At 40.6% G+C, this 25,508-nt stretch overlaps 1 protein-coding gene across 1 annotated transcript in view; it reads right to left on the bottom strand.

Moving 5' to 3' along the window:
• Nucleotides 1–10,250: 10,250 nt before the first annotated feature.
• vwc2 (von Willebrand factor C domain containing 2) overlaps nt 10,251–25,508 on the bottom strand; it is a 297,832-nt gene continuing 282,574 nt past the window's right edge. The window contains exon 4 of the mRNA XM_034185042.1: nt 10,251–11,160. Within this exon, the coding sequence (XP_034040933.1) occupies nt 11,009–11,160 (152 nt within the window). The 3' untranslated portion in view covers nt 10,251–11,008. The remainder of the gene's footprint in view (nt 11,161–25,508) is intronic.

Here is a 25,508-nt window from a genome sequence, read left to right as displayed (position 1 = left end):
TCAAGTAAACGACTAGAGTCTGAGAGCATGATTACCATTCAGATCTTCTTGTTTTAGGGTGGATGGCATCCATCTTAATAGTCCATTACTACCTCCTTCTGCTGTGTGTTTGTGTGTGTGTGTGTGGGGGGGGGGGGGGGGGGGTTGGTCTGCTCATGCTAGTTTGGTTGCACCCACATATTGCATGTTACAATACTCACATGCTAAAAAAAAATAGATAAGTAAATTGCATGATAAGTTTGGGCTGGTGGACAGCTGGATAAAATTGGAAAAAAATTGTGGCAGTCAGTAACAGTTACTTTTTTAGACCAAGCAGAGGGAAAAAAATATGGAATCACTCAATTCTGAGGAAAAAATTATGGAATCATGAAAAACAAAAGAACGCTCCAACACATCACTAATGTTTTGTTGCACCACCTCTGGCTTTTATAACAGCTTGCAGTCTCTGAGGCATGGACTTAATGAGTGACAAACAGTACTCTTCATCAATCTGGCTCCAACTTTCTCTGATTGCTGTTGCCAGATTAGCTTTGCAGGTTGGAGCCTTGTCATGGACCATTTTCTTCAACTTCCACCAAAGATTTTCAATTGGATTAAGATCCGGACTATTTGCAGGCCATGACATTGACCCTATGTGTCTTTTTGCAAGGAATGTTTTCACAGTTTTTGCTCTATGGCAAGATGCATTATCATCTTGAAAAATGATTTCATCATCCCCAAACATCCTTTCAATTGATGGGATAAGAAAAGTGTCCAAAATATCAACGTAAACTTGTGCATTTATTGATGATGTAATGACAGCCATCTCCCAGTGCCTTTACCTGACATGCAGCCCCATATCATCAATGACTGTGGAAATTTACATGTTCTCTTCAGGCAGTCATCTTTATAAATCTCATTGGAACGGCACCAAACAAAAGTTCCAGCACCATCACCTTGCCCAATGCAGATTCGAGATTCATCACTGAATATGACTTTCATCCAGTCATCCACAGTCCACGATTGCTTTTCCTTAGCCCATTGTAACCTTGTTTTTTCTGTTTAGGTGTTAATGATGGCTTTCGATTAGCTTTTCTGTATGTAAATCCCATTTCCTTTAGGCGGTTTCTTACAGTTCGGTCACAGACATTGACTCCAGTTTCCTGCCATTTGTTCCTCATTTGTTTTGTTGTGCATTTTCGATTTTTGAGACATATTGCTTTAAGTTTTCTATCTTGACGCTTTGATGTCTTCCTTGGTCTACCAGTATGTTTGCCTTTAACAACCTTCCCATGTTGTTTGTATTTGGTCCAGAGTTTAGACACAGCTGACTGTGAACAACCAACATATTTTGCAACATTGCGTGATGATTTACCCTCTTTTAAGAGTTTGATAATCCTCTCCTTTGTTTCAATTGACATCTCTCATGTTGTAGCCATGATTCATGTCAGTCCACTTGGTCAAACAGCTCTCCAAGGTGTGATCACTCATTTTTAGATGCAGACTAACGAGAGATCTGATTTGATGCAGATGTTAGTTTTGGGGATGAAAATGTACAGGGTGATTCCATAATTTATTCCTCAGAATTGAGTGAGTCCATATTTTTTCCCTCTGCTTGGTCTAAAAAAGTAACCGTTACTGACTGCCACAATTATTTTTCCTGATTTCCTTGTGTTTCTTAAAGCCAGAAAGTTGCCATTTGAAATGACTTTAGTTTTGTGTCATGTCTGTGATCTGCTTTTTTTCTACAAAATTAAGCAACTGAATGAACATCCTCCGAGGCCGGTGATTCCATAATTATTGCTAGGGGTTGTATAAATTAAAATACCTCTATGCACAATCACTGGATCCTCAATACTAAGCTGTGACCCTCATCATGACTTTTATTGATCACTTTTATTAGTTTGTGACCTGCTATTCATAACTTTGGTGATCATGTTCATGACTCTTGATCCTGATTTCTGTTTTTTTATTTAAAAATGTCCCAAGTCACAATGTTAATGAAAGTGACCTTGTTCTGTTCTCCTTGTTCCAGATTTGCAGTTTTAGAGAAATCTTACTAACAATGAAACAGATTGAAAAACATAACATCACTGGCAGAGGTAGCAAAGAGACATATACAGCACATCCAGAAAGTATTATTGGCATTTCACTTTTTCCACATTATTTTATGTTGCAGCCTTATTTGAAAATGGATTAAATGTATTTTTTTTGCTCAAAATTCTACACACAATGCCCTATAATGACAATGTAAAAAAAGTTGGGTTTTTTTTTAGATTTTTGCAAATTTAATAATAAAAAAAAAACAAAAAACAAAACTAAGAAATCACATTTACAGAAGTATTTGCAGCCTTTGCCATGAAGCTCAAAATTGAGCTCAGGTGCATCCTGATACCACTGATCATCCTTGAGATGCTTCTGCAGCTTAATTGGAGTCCACCTAGGGTAAATTCAGTTGATTGGACATGATTTGGAAAGGCACACACCTGTCTACATATAAGGCCCGACAGTTGACAGTCAGAGCACAAACCAAGCATGAAGTCAAAGGAATTGTCTGTAGACCTCCAAGACAGGATTGTCTCAAGACACAAACTTGGGGAAGGGTACAGAAGCATTTGTGCTGCTTTGAAGGTCCCAATGAGCACAGTGGTCTCCATCATCCATAAATGGAAGAATTTCAGATCAACCAGGACTCTTCCTAGAGCTGTCTGTCCTTCTAAACTGAGCAATCGGTGGAGAAGGGTCTTAATCAGGGAGGTGACCAAAAACCCAACAGTCACTTTGTCAGAGCTACAGCATTCCATTACGGAGACAGGAGAACCTTCCAGAAGAACAACCATTTCTTCAGCAATCCACCAATCAGAGGCCAGATAAAAGGCACATGACAGCCCATCTGGAGTTTCATAAAAGGCCCCTGAAGAACTCTCAGACCACGAGAAACAAAATTATCTGGTCTTATGAGATAAAGATTGAACTCTTTGGAGTGAATGCCAGCTGTCATGTTTGAAGGAAACCAGGCACCATCTCTACAGTGAAGCCTGGTGGTGGCAGCATCATGCTGTGGGGATGTTTTTCAGGAACTGGGAGACTAGTCAGGATTGAGGTAAAGATGAATGCAGCAATGTACAGGGACATCCTGGATGAAAACCTGCTTCAGAGCACTCTTGACCTCAGACTGGGATGACCGTTCATCTTTCAGCAGGATAATGACCCTAAGCACACAGCCAATATATCAAAGAAGTGGCTTCAGGACAACTCTGTGAATGTCCTTGAGTGGTCCAGCCAGAGTCCAGACCTGAATCTGATTGAACATCTCTGGAAAGATCTGAAAAAGGCTGTGCACTGATGCTGCCCATCCAACCTGATGGAGCTTGAGAGGTGCTACAAAGAGGAATGGGAAAAACTGCCCAAAGATAGGTGCACCAAGCTTGTGGCATCATATTCAAGAAGTCTTGAGGCTGAAATTACTGCCAAAGGTGTATCAACAAAGTATTGAGCAAAGGATATGAATACTTATGTATATGTGATTTCTTAATTTTATATATTAATACATTTGCAAAAATTTCCAAAACATTTTTTCATGTTGTTATTATGGGGTGTTGTGTGCATAATTTTGAGGGGAAAATGAATGTACTCTATTTGGGAATAAGGCTGTAACATAAGAAAAAGTGGAAAAAGTGAAGCACTGTGAATACTTCCTGGGTGCACTGGACTTTGACAACAGACCAGTTCACTTTATCTTATCAGATTTTCAAAGTTATGAAGCCTCAGGTTCAAGTGGAATTGCTGGCAACTGCCACAGATGAATAATGAATTTCATCACCTTCTGTGATATGAACCTGGCTCATCTCAGTACAGCAGTGCACATTGTCCAGAACTAGGCAGAAGAGTAATTAACTGGTTTCAGCCGTTCGGGAGACGAGGCTAATCTCTTATGGGTTTTACCAGAAGATGTGCCTAGTTAATGGCTTGTCCAGTTTAAAGACAGATTATTGTGGGAATTACATTTCACAGTTCCTTCTGATTTTGTAGCCACTGTTAAACAGGGATCGCTTTTATCTAATGATGTACACACATCTCCGATTTTAAATTACTGCTGCAAATATGAAAGTCAGTTCTGAATGTTTATGAGCCGGACAGAATGGATAAAGTCACAGATAACGTTCCTGCTCGGAGTCATTACTGCACCGCCTGGAACACAGCAGGCATACTGCTTGGGAAATTAAACATAAGGGAGAATTTTTACTCTAAAAATGAAAGAATAAAGATGTAAAACCACAGTAATCCATTTTTAACAAAAGAAAATGTGGCCCATAATATAAGCTCCCTGTGCTGCTGATGAAGTCTAGTGAAATCATTTGACATCAGTATGCACACGCACACAAGTGTCGCTCTACGTGAATGCAAAAGGTCTGGCTTGATGGGTACAGTCACAGAAACCCAGGCTGGACAGAAACACCTGCTGCTGCTGCTACGTGAGAAGCCTGTCATGTAGCACGTACATGCATTTACCCTGACTGGGCTCAATGCTGCCGGCAGACCGACAGGCACGTCTCACAGCTGGAGGTACAACAGCAACCCCCCCCCCCCCCCCCCCCGCCCCACATCGAAGAGCAGTGTGTCCCACAAAAGAGCGGCACAGAGCGAGAGCTGATTCAAAGTGTGACAAATAAACACAGTTATCACCTGTCAGTGTTCATAACTGCAGTGACAATGATTAACCGCTGGGTATTTGTATTTCGATCAGAGGCAATAACAAAATGTCCTTCATCTTCACATGAATGATGAAATCAATCGAGTGCAGTGAAAACTGCACAGTAATTCAACAGTAACTCAGTCACAGGTGCAAAATAATCAACCCCATCTCACGCCAAGTTTGTGATTGCATCACAAAAACTGATTTAATCTATTAGTTTGTGATACCATCACAAAATATAGTTGATTTTTGTGATGGTATTAAAAAAAAAAAATCTCAAGACAAAAAAACAAAAAATGTCAAGATAGTATCACAAAATTTGGGGTGGTTATGGTCGAGTGGTTAAGTGTTGGGTTTGAGACCAGAGGATCCTTGGTTCAAATCCCAGCCTGACCAGAAAAACCCTAGTTGCTCACGGTGTGTAGTGAGGACCTTGTATGGCAGCACCCTGACATGGGGGTGAATGTGAGGCATTATTGTAAAGTGCTTTGAGCGTCTGATGCAGATGGAAAGCGCTATATTAATGCAGTCCATTTACCATTTATTTGGGGTGACATGAGGGCAGGGTGGCATTTTGTGTTATGGTTATGGTTAAAATTAGTCAGTGACAGGTGACCATGTCACAAAGTATCACAAAGAAAAACAAAAATGTGAGACTGGCTTGATAATAACATACCATTATCAGCCCAGTACCACAAACTGCCTGAAAACTGAAACATAGGTTAAAAACCACCATCAAAGCAGATTTTTTTATATGGGTGAATGTCAATTGTTCTGAAAAATGCAGTCAAACTAATTTTACAAAATCATTTCACCTCTGTATTGCTTCACTTTAATGCTTTATATTTGTTCAGTTTATCTCTTCAGCTTTGCTGGGAATTTTTATTCCTGTTAAACCGCCTCACCGACACCTCGCTGGAAGGTGTTATGTCATTAGGGCAGTTGTGGCAGCAGAGCAGGATGGGGTGGGTGTTTCTTGGTGGAGTTATGGTTATCTCACAGCAGGGCAACAGTGTGCCACTTAAAGAAAATGGAAAGTGTCTGTGTACATACTGTTAGTCACAAACTTGGGGGGCACCATGAGACCATATCAGTCAGAGAATGAACAAAAAACGATGGCAAAAACAGGATTATGAACGTCAAATGTCTATTTTCTAGCAGGGTTATGAAAGAGCTAAGGAAGCTCTTGGGGTGTCCCATTAAAACCACATTAAAAGAGGTTATTTTGGTTGTTTTGGGTCATAAAAATGTTTAAGTGGATCTGAAAGTAACTTGGTTGGTCTCTGAATAATCTAATCATAAAGTCTGCTCTGTGACCTCAGTAATAACTGAGAAAGAGCTCAAGGTTGATTTTTATTGTAGCCCAGTGGCGGCGCCAAGAAATTTTTGTTGAGTGGGCTGAGGGGGAGCTGGGGTAAAAGTTGGAGGGGCTCCAAAAAATGTCATCAAAATGAACAATATATAGTCAGTGATGCCGGTAACGCGTTACGCGTTACTCTAATCTGACCACTTTTTTTTAGTAACGAGTAATCTAACGCGTTAATCTTTCCAAAACAGTAATCAGATTAAAGTTACTTCTCCATGTCACTGTGCGTTACTATTATTTTTCATTGTGGGTTGATAGTAGCATTAAACTTGGTCTGTGGGCAGGAGGTCGGGGTTCGACTGAACTGCCCACTTTAAGCGAGCTGTGAGCTTTTCATCCACGGTTTTTTGCAGCTGCTCGACTCGTCCTCACATCTTAAAGCACGGTGATCAGCACACCTGCACTGAGCAGGTGAGACATTTTTATACTTTTTTCCCTCCTTTATTTATAATTCTGAGCTGAGCTGCTCCGTATCATCTCGTTAAAAACAGCTGATCCTCCGCGACGCGTCAACAACTAACACTATTTTCCACTCAAATGCACCTAAACTCTCTTTCTGCAAATGCACCTAAACTCTCTTTCTGAGGACCACATGATGTGAAAACGCAATAAAACTTTCTTACCTGTAAATCTGGTCCTGTTTTCTGCATAAATAAATGTTATCCATTCTTTGTGCTCAAACGCCAAAGCAGGGGCGAATCCAGATGGAATGGGGCGTGGGGCAGGGATGTGCCCCCCCCACAACACCCCTAGATTAAAGGTCCAGTTTTGAAGCTGTTTTTTACTACAACTACTAATATTGCTTAAAATAATAATAATTTCGACAAGTAAAATGTTTAGAGAGAATTTAAATGTTAGAAAAATGTTAGAATTTAATAGTTAAATTTATAAAAAATGTAGGTTTGAAATTGCAAGTTTTACTGTTACAGTGCTGTCAACAGTTAAATATGAGGTCAAGAAAGAGGTCTTTATTTTACTTTTTATAAAACAAGTATTTATTTTCATTGAAGTCAAGAAAGGGTGACTATAAAGTGAGTTTTGGCAAAACAGGTATCATTGTCATGTTGAGGTGGCAGAGGGTTGTTGTCGGCAGCTGGGGAAAGTAACTAAAAAAGTAACTAGTAATCTAACTTAGTTACTTTTACAATTGAGTAATCAGTAAAGTAACTAAGTTACTTTTTCAAGGAGTAATCAGTAATCAGTAATTGGATTACTTTTTCAAAGTAACTGTGGCAACACTGTATATAGTAAATTGCTTTATAAATACCAAGGTATATGTTTTAGTCACCCGTGCTCCTCTAAAATGTGGTATCAATACACACGCACATCACTTAGAATGATTGCAAGTTCAGTAAACTTGCACATAAGTATACAAACTGAAGTAGTTCCCAGATAATTGTGTTATATTCCTGTGAGATAATAAGTATATCTCATCTAAATCAATTCTAAAATGTACCAATAATAAAATTATAAAGATAAGTGAAGTTTTAAGAGTGCCTGTAATAAATAATTAGGAAACTAAAATATTTTGAGTATGGAGTTAAATTTGTCTCATTAATACTTGCAAATGCACAGAGGGTGATTTACAAATATCCTTTGATTTGTACACGTGCTTTGTGATCCACAAACACAAATTTCTGATTTGTAACGTGTGTGGGTTTTTACAAATAAATGTTTATTTGCAAAACTGAAAATTCTGTTTGTGAAGGGTGATTCAGCATTGGTATATCACTGAACACACACATTCATCACTTTGCTCAGTTACGCAATATTGAGACATTCTCAGTGCAAAACTGCAGTTGAGATCCACAAATATGTCAGTCGCTATTCACATTATTGGCAGAATTATTGGGGGGCTTAAGCCTCCCCAAGCCCCCCCGGCTCCACCACTGTTGTAGCCAAAAATCAAACATCATATTTTCAGTCATTTGCAGATAAAAAATTTAATGGTATAAAATAGAAATTTAGGATCACTAACTAATTTAATCCCAAACTTTACTGTTACTGCTCTGACTAAAGGTTGAATATTATTTTTGGCTGTTACCATGGTAATGCTTCAGCTTCTGACAATATTTAATTGCAGCCTGTGGCAATTTTCATTGTCATCTTCAATCGCTTATCCGGGTTTTGGGTCGCAGGGGCAACAGCTCTAGCACGGGACCCAGACTTCCCTTTCCCAGGCCACGCTGACCACCTCTGACTGGGGGATCCCGAGGCGTTCCCAGGCCAGTGTGGAGATATAATCTCTCCACCTAGTTCTGCGTCTTCCCCGGGGTCTTGTCCCAGATGGACATGCATGGAACACCTCCATAGGGAGGTGCTCTCGAGGCATCCTTACCAGATGCCCGAACCACCTCAGCTGGCTCCTTTCAACGCAAATTAGCAGCGGCTCTACTCCAAGCTCCTCACGGATGCCTGTAGAAATATATTGTGCAAATAATTTGCCACAAAACTTGTTACAGCTTAACCAGCAGTTCCTGAAATATGGGACAACTTTCACCAAACATGCACGGACAGATGCACTTTGAGTAATTTTGTCAGTAGGTAGATAAAAATCAGGGCATCCACTCTAACATTCTTTAGTTCTGCAGAAAATATTCAGCTATTGCAAACTGCAACGTGAGTAAACGTGAATATGCTGATGACAGGCCATTAAATATTTACCGGAATGTCACATGCATTTCTCATCCTGCAACAGGAAGTTCATGGAAAAAAAAAAAAAAAAAAAAACTAGAGCACTGTGCTCATAGAGCGCAACCTCTGCCAACACTAGTTTCCAATTCCACAATTTTTTATCTTGGGAAAAAATTTCAAGGTCAAAGTTCTGTTAGAAGTGGTTTTTCATAAGCTAAAATATAATACAAACTATAGATCAAAGGGGCTTTTCAATGTTAAAATCAAATATCTGCTAAATCAACAATACAGATCAGATGCGGATCAAACTTAGTCTGTTCACTGAGAGTGTCAATTTTCACCTCACTGTCACAAATGAGAGTGACTGAGGCACTTTTGATTGAGATACAATGCAAAATATACACCAAATGGGCCTTATAATATTACACTCAACAAAAATATAAATGCAACACTTTTGGTTTTGCTCCCATTTTGTATGAGATGAACTCAAAGATCTAAAACTTTTTCCACATACACAATATCACCATTTTCCTCAAATATTGTTCACAAACCAGTCTAAATCTGTGATAGTGAGCACTTCTCCTTTGCTGAGATAATCCATCCCACCTCACAGGTGTGCCATATCAAGATGCTGATAAGACACCATGATTATTGACAACCTGATCAACTCTATGCGAAGGAGATGTGTTGCACTGCATGAGGCAAATGGTGGTCACACCAGATACTGACTGGTATCCCCCCCAATAAAACAAAACTGCACCTTTCAGAGTGGCCTTTTATTGTGGGCAGTCTAAGGCACACCTGTGCACTAATCATGGTGTCTAATCAGCATCTTGATATGGCACACCTATGAGGTGGGATGGATTATCTCAGCAAAGGAGAAGTGCTCACTATCACAGATTTAGACTTGTTTGTGAACAATATTTAAGAGAAATGGTGATATTGTGTATGTGGAAAAAGTTTTAGATCTTTGAGTTCATCTCATACAAAATAGGAGCAAAACCAAAAGTGTTGCGTTTATATTTTTGTTGAGTGTAAATTCAAATGTCCACAAAATCCACAATCCAGATCAGATCCAGATCAAACTTTGTCAGGTGATCGTGACTGATAGTCTGCACCTCACTTTCAAGTATGACAGTGATTGGGGTGTGTTTGATTAAGATATAATGTAAAATATACATTACGTAAATGGGGTTTCAATTTTAAATGTAAATGGCCATAAAATTTGTAATCTTGATCAGATCCATATCAAACTTTGGCAGTCAATAAAGGATACCATCTGACATAAGGATTTCAAATATGAAAGAAATTTGATCTTTGTTGACAGAGATATGAATTTTTGAAAATGTATTCAATGTTAAAGATAGGGATTTTTCCAATTTTCCAAGATTTTTCCTGATTTTTCCCTTTGACCAATGACCTTGAAAACTGAATCACGTCTTGCCTATCAGGATATAAAATTGTTGGCTCCAGGCTGTTCATGGACAAACAAACACACAAACAAACAGACAGACAGACAAACAAACAAACAGGCAAAAACAACCCCCTCCGACTTCAATGACAGAGATTTGTTATAAGCTGTCATTTTCAAAGGTTACCTCGGATGTCTAAACTGAATCATTTATTTCAATGGAAGACGATGAGTTGATCATTCTGCTCTGCAAAAGTTGTAAACACATTATTCAGCAGGAATTCGGTGAAAGTGAAAGCCCTCAATCACCGAACGACAAGGAGCACTTTACATTTACAGAGCACAGATCAGCATTTATTTCAAACATGGACACTCGGTACCAAGAGAAATACAAAAAGCACTTCCAAATAAAGACACATTTCAACATCGAAAACGATTAAGGAAAATCGAAAAACAGTCAAGTCCTTTTGAACTGTCAGGTCTCTGGCTGCACTTAGCCATTACTTTAAAGTGGATGGCACACGTCTATCTGCACTTTGGTGGCAAAAGGAAGTGATGTCAGCATTAGTATGAAGTCATGTGTGGAGACATTGAGGTTTGTACCTGTGTTCTATACATTCTGTCATGTTTGATTGACCTCCGGTCCAGTAGAGTGCTTATTAAAATACAGAGCCTATAAAAAATATTTGTCACTAGTTCAGCATCAGCAACTCCTATAACCGTATGTTCATAAATATTTCAATACATAGATAAATAGATATTCTGTGTATGGATTATAAATCTTCATAAAAGCTTTGTTTTCTGGAGTAGATGCTATAAATGCTCGAGGGCTGCTGTCCGACCCTGATGTCCGGGGAAAGGCTGACAGTTTCCACTCTGACTGGTGTCGCGTGCCGACGGCATCCCCTCACCGTGCTGCTCGCTAGATGCGCTGGCACTCATTCTTACTGCAAGTGGCCTGACGCTCAATCTGCCATGTGCCCTCCTCGTATGTGCAGTAGCAGATTGTGCACTCATCAATCTTCACCTCTCGCCCGGCAGGTATCACCGCTGTGTCTGCGTAGCAATTTGGCCCTGAAGAGAAAAACAGAAAATCTGCAGTCACTTTGAAAAAGTGTGAAATTTGTATAAAAACTGATATTCCTGAGGATTTTATTTCAATGACACTTCTTCACGCTGCATTTTGTGAGGTGTAACTGTGTGCTTAATAATTTGTCCTCGTCATTAACACACTGTTAGATCCACATGTATTTGGACACGTTCATCTCTCAGTTACAGCAGCAATGAAATAATTTCCAAAGTAAATGATGTGTCATGAAAAATGTCAACTTTGAATTTCCAGAAAATTGCATCCAAACTGGGTGAATGGTCAAGAAATTTCGAAGAGACTAAAAACAAGTGCACAGTTTGTGGCTACACTGTTTCAAATTCAGGTCACTGACAATATGTGTCTGCTGGTGTAAAGTTGATGTCAAGTGTTAGATACCTCTTGGAGAAAATTTCAAACAATCATGAAGAAACTGTTTATATCTGTATGTCACAAGAAAAACTGTGTGAACCCTTGAGCTACTACACATCTGAATGGTGGGATGACATCAAATGAAAAAAAAGCTTGCAGTGATAACTAATAGTGGCGGATCTTGATATAGGTGATGTGGTCTCTCACCGAGGGCAGTAATTCTGGAGGTGGCGGAGAACCGATTTTTCACCATTTATTTGCACTTCAAGTCAATCTCAATCAATATGTCACAGTGTGGAGAGGTGCCAGCTATTTCTTGCAGGCACCTGTGTGGGACTGAAACACACACACACTCTAAAAAACCAACATGGGTGTTGTTGGCTTTTTTGTTACATGAACCTAAGTCTCATATGTAGCTTCTACGATATAAAATCAAGTTTTCTGGGTGAACATATTCCAATCATGTAGTTTTAACATAACGTGCAACAACTTAAAATCTAACTTGCTCAGTGAACATAATAAAATTATGGAAAGTATTTCCACCCAAGTAAAATGTGTTAACATAGCCAGAAACAATTTTGCTGAGTGACATAAATGTAAATTTGCTGGGTCAACATGATGAATTTGCATTAATGTTACTTTTTGTTTTTTTTTTAATAGTCTTTATTGATTTTTTTGGTCTATAAGCACGGCCAGTAAGCAGTAATAATAGTCATTGAACAATATGAAAGACAAAAAAGACGATAAAATAAAACAAAATAAAACAAAAACATCCATTCATCCATTTTCTTCCGCTTTATCCAGAGTCGGGTCGTGGGGGCAGCAGCTCAAGCAAAGCCGCCCAGACCTCCCGATCCACACACACCTCCCCCAGCTCCTCCGGGGGAACCCCAAGGCGTTCCCAAGCCAGCTGAGAGACGTAGTCCCTCCAGCGTGTCCTGGGTCTTCCCCAGGACCTCGTCCCAATGGGACGTGTCGGAACACCTCTCCAGCGAGGCGTCCAGGGGCATCCGGAAAAGATGCCCGATCAGGATCAGGATCAGCGGCTCGACTCCGAGCTCCTCCTGAGTGACCGAGCTCCTCACCCTATCTCTAAGGGAGCGCCCAGCCACCCTGCGAAGGAAACTCATCTCGGCCGCTTGCGATCTCGTTCTTTCAGTCACGAGCCAAATCTCATGACCATAGGTGAGGGTCGGAATGTAGATCGATCGGTAAATCGAGAGCTTTGCCCCCCTGCTCAGCTCTCTCTTCACCACGACGGTCCGATACAGCGACCGCATCACTGCAGACGCTGCACCGATCCGTCTGTCGATCTCACACTCCATCCGTCCCTCGCTCGTGAACAAGACCCCAAGATACTTAAACTCCTCCACTTTTTTTTTTTACCTTTTTTTCTTGTGGAGGAAAACAAAAACAAAAATAAATAAAACAAAAATAGGACAAAAATATCCCACCCCAAACTAACATTGAGTACTGCACTACAAATATCTATGTATATGTAAAATAAATTAATAAAATCAAAAGATGACCGGAGACAGGTGAACGAAAGCATACATCTGGAACAGATAAAAAAGCAAACAGTCCTCGTCTTCCTGGGACAGATAATGAATTTTTGCTTTTGTAAGAAGGATTGCTATGGTTCCCAGATCCTCCACAATCTGTTCAATTTGTGATTAAGATCATGAGTCAGTTTCTCGAGAGGAGTAGCAGCAGAAATCTGTGATATCCAGATGTCGACTGTAGGAACCTGGGGAGATGACCACCACAGCAAAATACATTTGTTGGCCAGAAACAGAAGAATAATCAATAAGAATTTGGTATCTGTGTCCAGGAGATCATCTGGAGCATGGTTAAGTAGACAGAAAGAAGGAGTCAACAAGAACTGTTTACCCGTGACCTCTTGAATTACAGAGTGAACTCCTGTCCAAAAAGTCTGGATGCGGTCACATTACCAAAACAAATGGATAAACGTACCCTTGTGTATATTACATTTGTAACAAAGATTGGAGGTGTCAAGGAACATTTTCTGGAGGTGAACAGGTGTGTAATAATTTTGGTGGAAAAATTTAGAATTCTGTTCATGTATAGAGGTGGAGGTGCATTTAGGAAAAACCTCACTGCAGATCTTGTCCCAGTCTACAGGACTAAATGTCACATCCAGATCACGCTCCCACATCCTCTTCAGAGAATCATATCCTGAAGAATCATAATAAAGTAGGGAAGTGTGAATTTTGGAAATCAGTCCTTTGGGAGATTTAGCTAAAACTATAATGTTTTCCAGCTCTGACAGTCTCATGTGGATCCTGCCTGTCCTCAAGAAAAGATCCTATAAAGTGACAAATTTGGAGGTATTTATAAAAATCTTTGTGGGGAATATTACAATCAGCCCTGAATTGCTCAAATGATTTAACAGCGTCAGAGGCCAGCAGTTCTGCCAAGTTTAACAAGCCCTTAAATGTCCATTCCATCAAACCAACATTCCTAATATGCACTGGTATATCTGGATTGAAAGACAAGGGATTACAGAGTGAGATGACAGGAGGAATATCTAGGTATTTCCTCACATCTCGCCAAACCAGTAGCATATTGTAAATAAATACTGTATGTTGTTCTTGATATGATTTAACTGATCTATATTATTGATAAAAGGAAGCGAGTTAAGTCTTCTGTGACAGCAAGATAGAGATTCAATGCTCAACCATAAGGAATCCTTTCTGTTCATAAACCAGTCCGTCATCATTTTAAGTTGTACTGTCCAATAATATAATTGTAGATTGGGCAGGGACAGGCCTCCCAGGTCCCTTGGCTTTGTAAGTGTAGGGCACTGAATGTGGATATAGATTTCAAAACCACCAGAACTGATTTCTCAGGCTTGTTCAGATATAAGAGGACATCATCTGCGAATAAGGAAATAATGTGGTTTTCTTCACCCACCCTAATTCTGGATATATCGGGGTTGGTTCTTATTGCCTCAGCCACAGGTTCAATGAACAGTATGGACAATAAAGGGGACAAGGGACACCCCTATCTGCAGCCCCTGCGCACCAGGAAGCCATCAGACAGCAGGCCATTTGTATTTACTGTAGCTATTAGGTCTGAATAGAAGTGTTTAATCATATTAAGGAAGTTTGAGCCCAGACCGAATTTTTCTAATGTCAGAAGCAAAAAGAGCCATTCTACTTGATCAAAGGCCTTTTCGGCATCAAGGGAGACAATTAATGATGGGTTGTTATGAGTGTTAAGATACTGAACAACATTAAGAACATGACATATCTTGATTTTACAAATCCTACCTGATCTGGGTTAATTATTTTTAGGAGGATTTTCTCCAGTCTCCAAGCCAGTACCTTTGCAACAATAATGTAATCCACTTTAAGGAGACTGATAGGTCTGTATGATGAACAACCCAAAGGGTATTTATCCTTTTTTTAAAAGCAAACTAAAGAAAGCGTATCTCCAGGAGGTGGGGATGCCATCTCTTAAAATACCATTAATGGCGGGCATAAAAATTGGGTGAATCTCTGGCCAAAATTTCTTAAAGAATTCCAATTGAAACACATCTGGGCCTGGACACTTCCTATTTGACATACAGTGAGGAAAATAAGTATTTGAACACCCTGCGATTTTGCAAGTTCTCCTACTTAGAAATCATGGAGGGGTCTGAAATTTTCATCTTAGGTGCATGTCCACTATGAGAGACATAATCTAAAAAAAAAAAAAAAAAAAATCCGGAAAGCACAATGTATGATTTTTTTTAAAATAATTTATTTGTATGTTACTGCTGCAAATAAGTATTTGAACACCTGTGAAAATCAATGTTAATATTTGGTACAGTAGCCTTTGTTTGCAATTACAGAGGTCAAGTGTTTCCTGTAGTTTTTCACCAGGTTTGCACACACTGCAGCAGGGATTTTGGTCCACTCCTCCATACAGATCTTCTCTAGATCTTTCAGGTTTGGAGTTTCAGCTCCCTCCAAAGATTTTCTATTCAGTTCAGGTCTGGAGACTGGCCAGGCCACTCCAGGACCTTGAAATGCTTCTTACAGAGCCCCTCCTTAGTTGCCCTGGCTGTGTGTTTGGGGTCATTGTCATGCTGGAAGACCCAGCCATGACCCATCTTCAATGCTCTTACTGAGGGAAGGAGGTTGTTTGCCAAAATCTCACAATACATGACCCCATCCATCCTCCCTTCAATACGGTGCAGTCGTCCTGTCCCCTTTGCAGAAGAGCACCCCCAGAGAATGATGTTTCCACCCCCATGCTTCATGGTTGGGAGGGTTTTCTTGGGGTTGTTCTCATCCTCTAAACATGGTAAGTTGAGTTGATTCCAAAAAGCTCTATTCTGGTCTCATCTGACCACATGACCTTCTCCCATGCCTCCTCTGGATCATCCAGATGGCCACTGGTGAACTTCAAACAGGCCTGGACATGTGCTGGCTTGAGCAGGGGGACCTTGCTGCCCTGCAGGATTTTAAACCATGACAGCATCATGTGTTACTAATGTAATCTTTGTGACCCTGGTCCCAGCTCTCTTCAGGTCATTGACCAGGTCCTCCTGTGCAGTTCTAAGCTTTCTCAGAATTATCCTTACACCACAAAGTGAGATCTTGCATGGGATCCCAGACCGAGGGAGATTGATAGTCATCTTGTGTTTCTTCCACTTTCTAATAAATAATCATAACAGTTGTTGTCTTCTATCAAGCTGCTTGCCTGTTGTCCTGTAGTCCATCCCAGCCTTGTGCAGGTCTACAGTTTTGTCCCTGGTGTCCTTAGACAGCTCTTTGGTCTTGGCTATGGTGGACAGGTTGGAGTGTGATTGATTGAGTGTGTGAACAGGTGTCTTTCATACAGGTAACAAGTTCAAACAGGTGCAATTAATACAGGTAAAGAATGCAGAATAAGAGGGCTTCTTAAAGAAAAATGAACAGGTCTGTGTGAGCCAGAATTCTTGCTGGTTGGTAGGGGTTCAAATCCTTATTTGCAGCAGTAACATACAAATAAATTGTTAAAAAAAATCATACATTGTGATTTCCGGATTTTTTTTTTTTTTTCATTATGTCTCTCACAGTGGACGTGCACCTAAGATAAAAATTTCAGACCCCTCCATGATTTCTAAGTGGGAGAACTTGCAAAACCGCAGGGTGTTCAAATACTTATTTTCCTCACTGTGGATTAGATTGCAGCCCAGAAATCCTCCGGTGTGAATGCAGCATCTAAACTGGAGCGATCCTCCTCTGTGATGGTGGGCAAAGGAACATTATTCAAATACGAGGCGATGGCAGTGCTATCAGCCTTCTCTGCACTGTACAGGGATTTATAAAAATCCCGGAATGTGCTATTGACAGTCACTGAATCACATTTAACTTCTCCATTCTGTGTTCTTATTGTTTTAATTGAACGATCATTATTTTGGTTTTTCAGTCGGTGAGCAAACAGACGACCGGGCTTATTGCCAAATTCATAATATTTCTGCTTTGTGTAAAGTAATAATTTCTGAACATGGTGAGTATGATCTATGTTAAGTTCAGTCTTAATAGCCACTAGTGCCTTTAAATTTGTTTGTGTGGGTGACTAGTCACTTCTTTTTCAAGGTTTTTTCTGTTTACCTCTGAGACTTTTTTTTGTGATGGGAGCTGTAGGAAATATGGTGACCACGCAAAGTGGCTTTAGCTGCATCCCAGATTGGAGCTTTTATTATCGAGCCAGAATTGTAATAGGTTAGTTTGGACAAAGGTGCAGAAAGAGTCGCTGTTAAAGAATGATGTGTTAAATCACCAAGCGGGAGTCTTAGGGATGTTAAATACTGGGTTAATGTACAGATGTACCGGAGCATGGTCCGATAAAACAATAGGGTCTGTGCAACAGTTCTGAATGGAGTGTAAAACATTTTTAGGAATAAAAAAGTAGTCAAGTCTAGAATAGAAATCATGGGGATGTGAATAAAACGTGAATAAATTTTTAAGAACGGCGGACGACTTCGGGTTAGACACGTTTGCAGAGAAGGATTTATCCAGAGAAGCATTCACTATACAATTAAAATCACCAGCTAAGAAGCCCTGGCCTTTGCAAAGGTGGTTAAACATCATAATCATTTGTGACATAAACTGGGGTGAGTCATTATTTGGGCCATAAATATTGAGAATAGTTATATGTTGTCCGAGAATTGAACCTGTGATCAAAATAAATCTCCCTTCTAGATCTTTTTTTTTTCATGTTCCAAGATGAAAGGAAGATTCTTATTGATGAGAATGGCTGTGCCTTTCTTGTTCTGTGAGTGGGAGAAGAAATAAACTTTGCCAACCAGGTCCCTCTTAAGTTTCAGATGTTCTGTGTCAGATAGCCTTGTTTCCTGAAGTAATGCTATATTAGATTTTTGTTTTTTCAAATATGTTAAGATCCTCTTCCTTTTAATCACGTGGCCCAATCCCCGGACATTTCAAGTCGTAAATTTAAGTGAACCAGACATAAAAGCCACACAGCTGGAAAATAATTGAGTAACAGGTACTGAGTGATCCCCAGTTAGTCAAAGTGCAAACAGTAATATAAAATAATGAATCTAAACTCCAGTTTATCACGAGAAAATGAAAACACAAAGAACATAAACAGCAGCACTTACTCTCCCCTATCCTGTTCTCAAATGACAGTAAAAAGACTCAATTTCAATTTATTCAGTTTATAAAAGTGGCAAATCACGAAAACATCGCCCCAAGGCGCTTCAAACAAAACAGTTCAAAAATAGTTTAACATGAATTAAGAACAACAAGTATAAAATACAATTAAAAACAACATTTAAAACAATAAAATTTTAAAGAATACAAAAGCAGAATAAGAGGACAGTTATGAACCAAAGTACTGCTAAAAATGTGTCTTCAGTCTTGACTTGAAGGTCTCCACAGTATCAGACTGTCTTATCAACAATGGGAGACCATTCCACATTACTGGGGCATGATAAAACAAGGCCCTTTGACCGACAGACCTCTTCTTCAACCTTGGGACACAAAGCAGTCCTGCATCAGATAAGCAGAAAGCCCGGGGCGGTACATAGGGCTTAATCAAATCAGCTAAGTACACCGGTGCCAGTCCATGAACAACTTTACAGGCTAATAACAGAACAGAATAAAGCCCCATTCACAACCCACCATGCGTTTTTTTTTTTCGCCGTACGTTTTCTACGGATGCCACGGCCCCCACGTTTTTGCGAAAACATAGGGAGGCAGTAGCAAGAGCAAGGAGGGAGTACACCCCCCGTACTCCTGGTGAATCCACAGCTCGACCGCAGCGAAAGTTCTGCATGCACTAAAACCTCTGCGGCGTGTCTATGTGCTCCCAAATCCGTAAGGAGGCAGTACTTACAACGTACGGATCTCCAGATTTTGCCCACATTTTTGCAAGTAGACTCCACACACGTGCAAGTACGGCGGGTTGTGACCACGGACTAACAGAAGACTGCCCCAAAAGAAGCCACTGGGCATTCCAAGCATAATCTAAGTCCTAATATAACAGATCACACTAACAACTAAGACACAGAGAACACTGTCCACGCTCCAGCCAAAATGATAAACACCACATTTGTGCAAATTGCACTTTAAGTACAGATTACACACAGAATTGATTCAGACATATAAGCTATATAAAACTATGTTTTTTTTAATAAAAAAGGAAGTGCAACATTTGTAAGAAAACACCATAAAAAGAAGAAGAAGAAGAAAAAAGCACTGTAAGTGTTAAGTCAAACTGAATACTGAACAAATGAACAGTTTTTTTAATACATTCTGTATTATTAAGGATTAAAAATGGGGGGGGGGGGGGGGTGGCGAGTAAAATCTTATTTCTGAGGAAAAGAGCTACAAAAAAAGAAAAAATTCAGCTCTGCTGTATTGATAGTCCCTCAAAGTCCATTTAATGATCACAAAAAAAGACACAATGTTCAGTGGGGGCTCAGTGTACAAAGTCTGTCTTTCTCCATAAATGGTAACATTAGAGATGTAAATATTACCTCATTTAAGTGTGTCCAGAAATGCAGCCGTGGATTCAGGGATATCAAAAAACAAGATTTTCCCTTCGTGGAGACACCGGCGGCGCAGCGGGTAGGCAAATCCATGATATTTATCATGAAGCACTTGCACCACGGTATCAAACGATTGCCGCCTTCGGAGGACCTCCGCAGACAGTTTGGGGTAAAACCACAGCTGGGAGCCGCCATGGTGGATGGTGCGTTTCTTCAATGCCGCACTGAGCACAGCCTCTCTTTGAGAATACTGCAAAAACTGGACCAAGACACTTCTCATGGGCTTTTCTGGAGCCGGAGCGGGAGCTGGGACTCGGTGGACGTGTTCATTTTCCAGCGGGGGGTAATCAGCCGACAGTCCAACTAAAGTCGGTAATGTTTTCTGGAGAAAGTCTGCAAGAGGGATGTTGTCCTCTGTTTTCTCTGGGAGGTTGACAATTTTCAGGTTTTTACAACGGCCACGGTTTTCCAAACCATCAATTTTCAGCTGTAGTTGCTCCACTTTTTTTCATGGTGGCTATACGAGTGTCGTGAGCACCGTGGCTGTCCTTTGAAGCGGAGACCATCTCCTCAACCTCTTCGATGAGCTTTTCTACGTCCTTCACTTGGTTAGCGAGAGCCGATAAAGACCCCATACAACAATTATGAAAAACCCCAACGGTCAAAACGACCCCCTGTGAGCAAGCACTTGGCAACAGTGGGAAGGAAAAACTCCCTCTTAACAGGAAGAAACCTCCAGCAGAACCAGGCTCAGGGAGGGGCAGTCTTCTGCTGAGACTGGTTGGGGCTGAGGGAAAGAACCAGGAAAAAGACATGCTGTGGAGGGGGGCAGAGATCGATCACTAATGATTAAATGCGGAGTGATGCATACAGAGCAAAAAGAGAAAGAAACAGTGCATCATGGGAACCCCCCCACAGTCTACGTCTAAAGCAGCATAACCAAGGGATAGTCCAGGGTCACCCGATCCAGCCCTAACTATAAGCCTTAGCGAAAAGGAAAGTTTTAAGCCTAATCTTAAAAGTAGAGAGGGTATCTGTCTCCCTGATCTGAATTGGGAGCTGGTTCCACAGGAGAGGAGCCTGAAAGCTGAAGGCTCTGCCTCCCATTCTACTCTTACAAACCCTAGGAACTACAAGTAAGCCTGCAGTCTGAGAGCGAAGCGCTCTATTAGGGTGATATGGTACTACGAGGTCCCTAAGATAAGATGGGACCTGATTATTCAAAACCTTATAAGTAAGAAGAAGAATTTTAAATTCTATTCTAGAATTAACAGGAAGCCAATGAAGAGAGGCCAACACGGGTGAGATATGCTCTCTCCTGCTAGTCCCCGTCAGTACTCTAGCTGCAGCATTTTGAATTAACTGAAGGCTTTTTAGGGAACTTTTAGGACAACCTGATAATAAAGAATTACAATAGTCCAGCCTAGAGGAAATAAATGCATGAATTAGTTTTTCAGCATCACTCTGAGACAAGACCTTTCTGATTTTAGAGATATTGCGTAAATGCAAAAAGGCAGTCCTACATATTTGTTTAATATGCGCTTTGAATGACATATCCTGATCAAAAATGACTCCAAGATTTCTCACAGTATTACTAGAGGTCAGGGAAATGCCATCCAGAGTAAAGATCTGGTTAGACACCATGCTTCTAAGATTTGTGGGGCCAAGTACAATAACTTCAGTTTTATCTGAGTTTAAAAGCAGGAAATTAGAGGTCATCCATGTCTTTATGTCTGTAAGACAATCCTGCAGTTTAGCTAATTGGTGTGTGTCCTCTGGCTTCATGGATAGATAAAGCTGGGTATCATCTGCGTAACAATGAAAATTTAAGCAATACCGTCTAATAATACTGCCTAAGGGAAGCATGTATAAAGTGAATAAAATTGGTCCTAGCACAGAACCTTGTGGAACTCCATAATTAACTTTAGTCTGTGAAGAAGATTCCCCATTTACATGAACAAACTGTAATCTATTAGACAAATATGATTCAAACCACCGCAGCGCAGTGCCTTTAATACCTATGACATGCTCTAATCTCTGTAATAAAATTTTATGGTCAACAGTATCAAAAGCAGCACTGAGGTCCAACAGAACAAGCACAGAGATAAGTCCACTGTCCGAAGCCATAAGAAGATCATTTGTAACCTTCACTAATGCTGTTTCTGTACTATGATGAATTCTAAAACCTGACTGAACCTCTTCAAATAGACCATTCCTCTGCAGGTGATCAGTTAGCTGTTTTACAACTACCCTCTCAAGAATCTTTGAGAGAAAAGGAAGGTTGGAGATTGGCCTATAATTAGCTAAAATAGCTGGGTCAAGTGATGGCTTTTTAAGTAATGGTTTAATTACTGCCACTGCCAGTCTAATAAACATGTTGATGGTTTGGATGAAGTAACTAATGAAAATAACTCAGACAGAACAATCGGAGAGAAAGAGTCTAACCAAATACCGGCATCACTGAAAGCAGCCAAAGATAACGATACATCTTTGGGATGGTTATGAGTAATTTTTTCTCTAATAGTCAAAATTTTGTTAGCAAAGAAAGTCATGAAGTCATTACTAGTTAAAGTTAATGGAATACTCAGCTCAATAGAGCTCTGACTCTTTGTCAGCCTGGCTACAGTGCTGAAAAGAAACCTGAGGTTGTTCTTATTTTCTTCAATTAGTGATGAGTAGAAAGATGTCCTAGCTTTACGGAGGGCTTTTTTATAGAGCAACAAACTCTTTTTCCTGGCTAAGTGAAGATCTTCTAAATTAGTGAGACGCCATTTCCTCTCCAACTTACGGGTTATCTGCTTTAAGCTACGAGTTTGTGAGTTATACCACGGAGTCAGACACTTCTGATTTAAAGCTCTCTTCTCTACAACACTTTCTCTCAGCGGCCACACCTCCTGTCAGTTTAGTGCACACACCAAAGCCACACTCGTGGGGCACTTAGACAATTTTCACTGCCAGCATGACAATGATTGTCTGCTGACTGTTTTCATGATGATAGTACGAATGGCCACACATTTTGTAAGTGCCATGCAAGCGGCTTGTACAGGGCACACTCTGTCTTTCAGCCGCTGGTATGTGCAAATAGTTGTAGCAACAGGTGTATGAGGCGTTGGAGGCAGGTAAGATTTTACACGTTTTGGACACGATTCCTGCTTTTTGCGCACTTTATGCGCAAATCTACCAAATTTGCTCTATGTGGGAAGGGACCCTAAACACTGCATGAGCGGAAAAAAATCTAACTGCCTGTTGATTTACTGTACCAAATCATCACAGCTCTATAAACCTGAGAACAAAAGTGCCTTGCCATACTCACATTTCAAAGTATCAGACATATAGTCAAATTATTGCATGGGTTTTTAAACTATCAGATCTTGTTATGTGGGCCGCTGAAGAGGAGGTACTGCTGGCCCACCACCACCAGAGGGCGCCCTGCTTGGAGTGCGGGCTCCAAGCACGAGAGGGCGCCGGACCCTGAGGAAGTGACAGCTGTCATTCATCCCCTGCACCAGCTGTCACTCGTTCATCATCATCATCACCATCTTAAAAGCCGGATCGGGACTCCACCTCCTCGCCGAGAAATCGACTACCGTGAGGTACACTTCTCTGCTGATTAACACGTTGTGTAGGATTCTGAATTTCTGTTGCAGCCGGTATCCTGTGGTGTTCACCCTTATCTGGGAAGTGGCGTGGAGCGTGACGACGACAACCGCGCTACAGATAAGTGGACACACTAGGAGCTGCACGAGTGTGTGATTCGGAGGTGGAGGTTCTCCTCCTACTGTGCACAAACTGTAGACCACTGAGTGTAAGGAGTTACACTCATTCATCTTTTTTCTGCTTTCTGCCAGCAGTACCAGGGTCGACAGCCGAAGACAGAGGTCACCTGGGGATTCAGGACTTGGCGGCTCCGGTGTTCTTCAGACCGTTGGTGGTGGAGGCCGTGTGGGACGCGGTCTCTCTCTCGTCGGGGTCTTCTATCTTCGAGCCTGCCCACACGTCACCTGGTGTTCATTGACTTTGCAATTTCTGTACATTTAGTTGTGTTTTGTCACAACAGTAAATTGTTACCTTTTGGCTTACTCATTGTCTGTTCATTTGCACCCCCTGTTGTGGGTCCGTGCTACGACACCTTCCCAACAGATCTACTAATAACAAAATATCAAATTGACATTTTCATATATATATATATATATATATATATATATATATATATATATATATATATATATATATATATATATATATATATATATATATATATATATATATACACACACACACACACACACAGCCTGCCTTGAAACACCAGGGGTCGAATTAGTACATGCATGTGCTAGTTTGTGCATGTGTTATTCGAGCGGTGCACGTAATTTTATACTGCACTAGCACTGGTGCAAGTAACTTCATCCAAGTTTTATCAACTATAAGCACCAGTAGAATGAACCAATAAAGGAATAAATAAGGAAAAAAATAATTTCCAGTGTGTTGTCTTCGTCTTCCCTGCGTTTTATGACTCTCACACATGGAGCGAGTTGCTGTGCTCTATTTGTTGTGGAAAGCTGACAAACGTCGCCAGCGGCGCCGCCCCTGGGTTCACAACATCCTCATGAAATGTTCGCAATTTGGGGAGTTTCATTATTTGCTGCAGCAAATAACTGGAGCTGCAGGAGCTCCAGTTTGAGGACCTCCTGTCCCGTTCGTGGACGTACATGTAAACAAAGAAACAAAAAAAAAAACTGGTTGCCGCTGCGGTTCCTCGCTCTCTCTCCCCTCAAACTCTGTCATCATTGTGTTATAAACCAGTCACCATTTGTTTTATTATACATCTGTGAAGTTAATAAAATTATCTTCACGGATGATTAGTTTGCGCGTGCACATGAAAAAAAAACTGGCTGCTGCTGCGGTTCCTCGCTCTCTCTCCCCTCAAACTCTGTCATAATTGTGTTATAAACCAGTCACCATTTGTTTTATTATACATCTGTGTAGTTAATAAATAAAATAATCTTCATGGATGATTCATTCACATGCATGTAAAAAAAAATAAAATAAAATAAACTGTCTGCCGCTGCTGCTGCTCTGCCCTCAAACTCTCCCCAGAGAGTCTGACACATCAGAGGAGGAATTTTAAGGTTGATTTAAGACTGACCTTTGGTTGTCTAAGTAACTTTTTTTTTGGTGCAAGTAATTTTTTTGTTAGCACCAGTGCAAGTAGGTTAAAAAATGTATTTCGACCCCTGAACACTTGGATGGAAGTACCAGGGCTGGTTTTATGAGAATGATCAGGTCCTCCAACCATTGACCAAAAGTGAAAAGCTTTTCTCCACTTTCAGGAAAATCTGAACTCACAAGACAAAACTCTTAACTCCAGCAAAGCAAAGTGACTCTGCAAAGTGAAATGGGCAAACTGAAAAAACAGGGGTGGATCAACAAGGATGCTGAAATCCAAGCCTTTGCCAACAGAAATGACAGAGGCATTTTCAGTGCTACCAAACCAATCAGCACCTCTTTGAAGCAGGCCTGACCTTGCTCAAGATCAGAGATGACATCAGTGCTTGATGAAAAGGACACTGAAGACCTCTTGAATACCAACCCAGTAGTGTAGGAGGACGCAGTGCCTCACCATCTACCAAAACAAGACATCGTTGAAGAGTTCAGCCAAACTCCAACTCTTGAAGAAACTCTGGTCATCCTTCAAAGGCATGAAAAACAAACAACAACAACAACTAAAAAAAACACCAGGGGGAAGACAGCGGCAGAGGTCTTTAAATAAGGAAGCCCCTTTCTCCAATGCAACTACACCAACTCATCAGCAAAATCTGGACTCATGAAGAAATATCTGCAGACCTGAAAGACTCAATGATTGCCACCATTTACAAGCAAAAAGAACACAAGCTGACTGTGGAAACCATCACAGCATCTACTTGCTGTGTACAGCAGATAACATTATTGCATGGA

This window comes from Thalassophryne amazonica, chromosome 13 (assembly GCF_902500255.1).
Source record: "Thalassophryne amazonica chromosome 13, fThaAma1.1, whole genome shotgun sequence".
In the NCBI taxonomy this organism is placed as follows: domain Eukaryota; kingdom Metazoa; phylum Chordata; class Actinopteri; order Batrachoidiformes; family Batrachoididae; genus Thalassophryne; species Thalassophryne amazonica.
The sequence above is the reverse complement of the archived record's forward strand: the minus strand, read 5'-3'. Positions and strand labels throughout refer to the sequence as shown.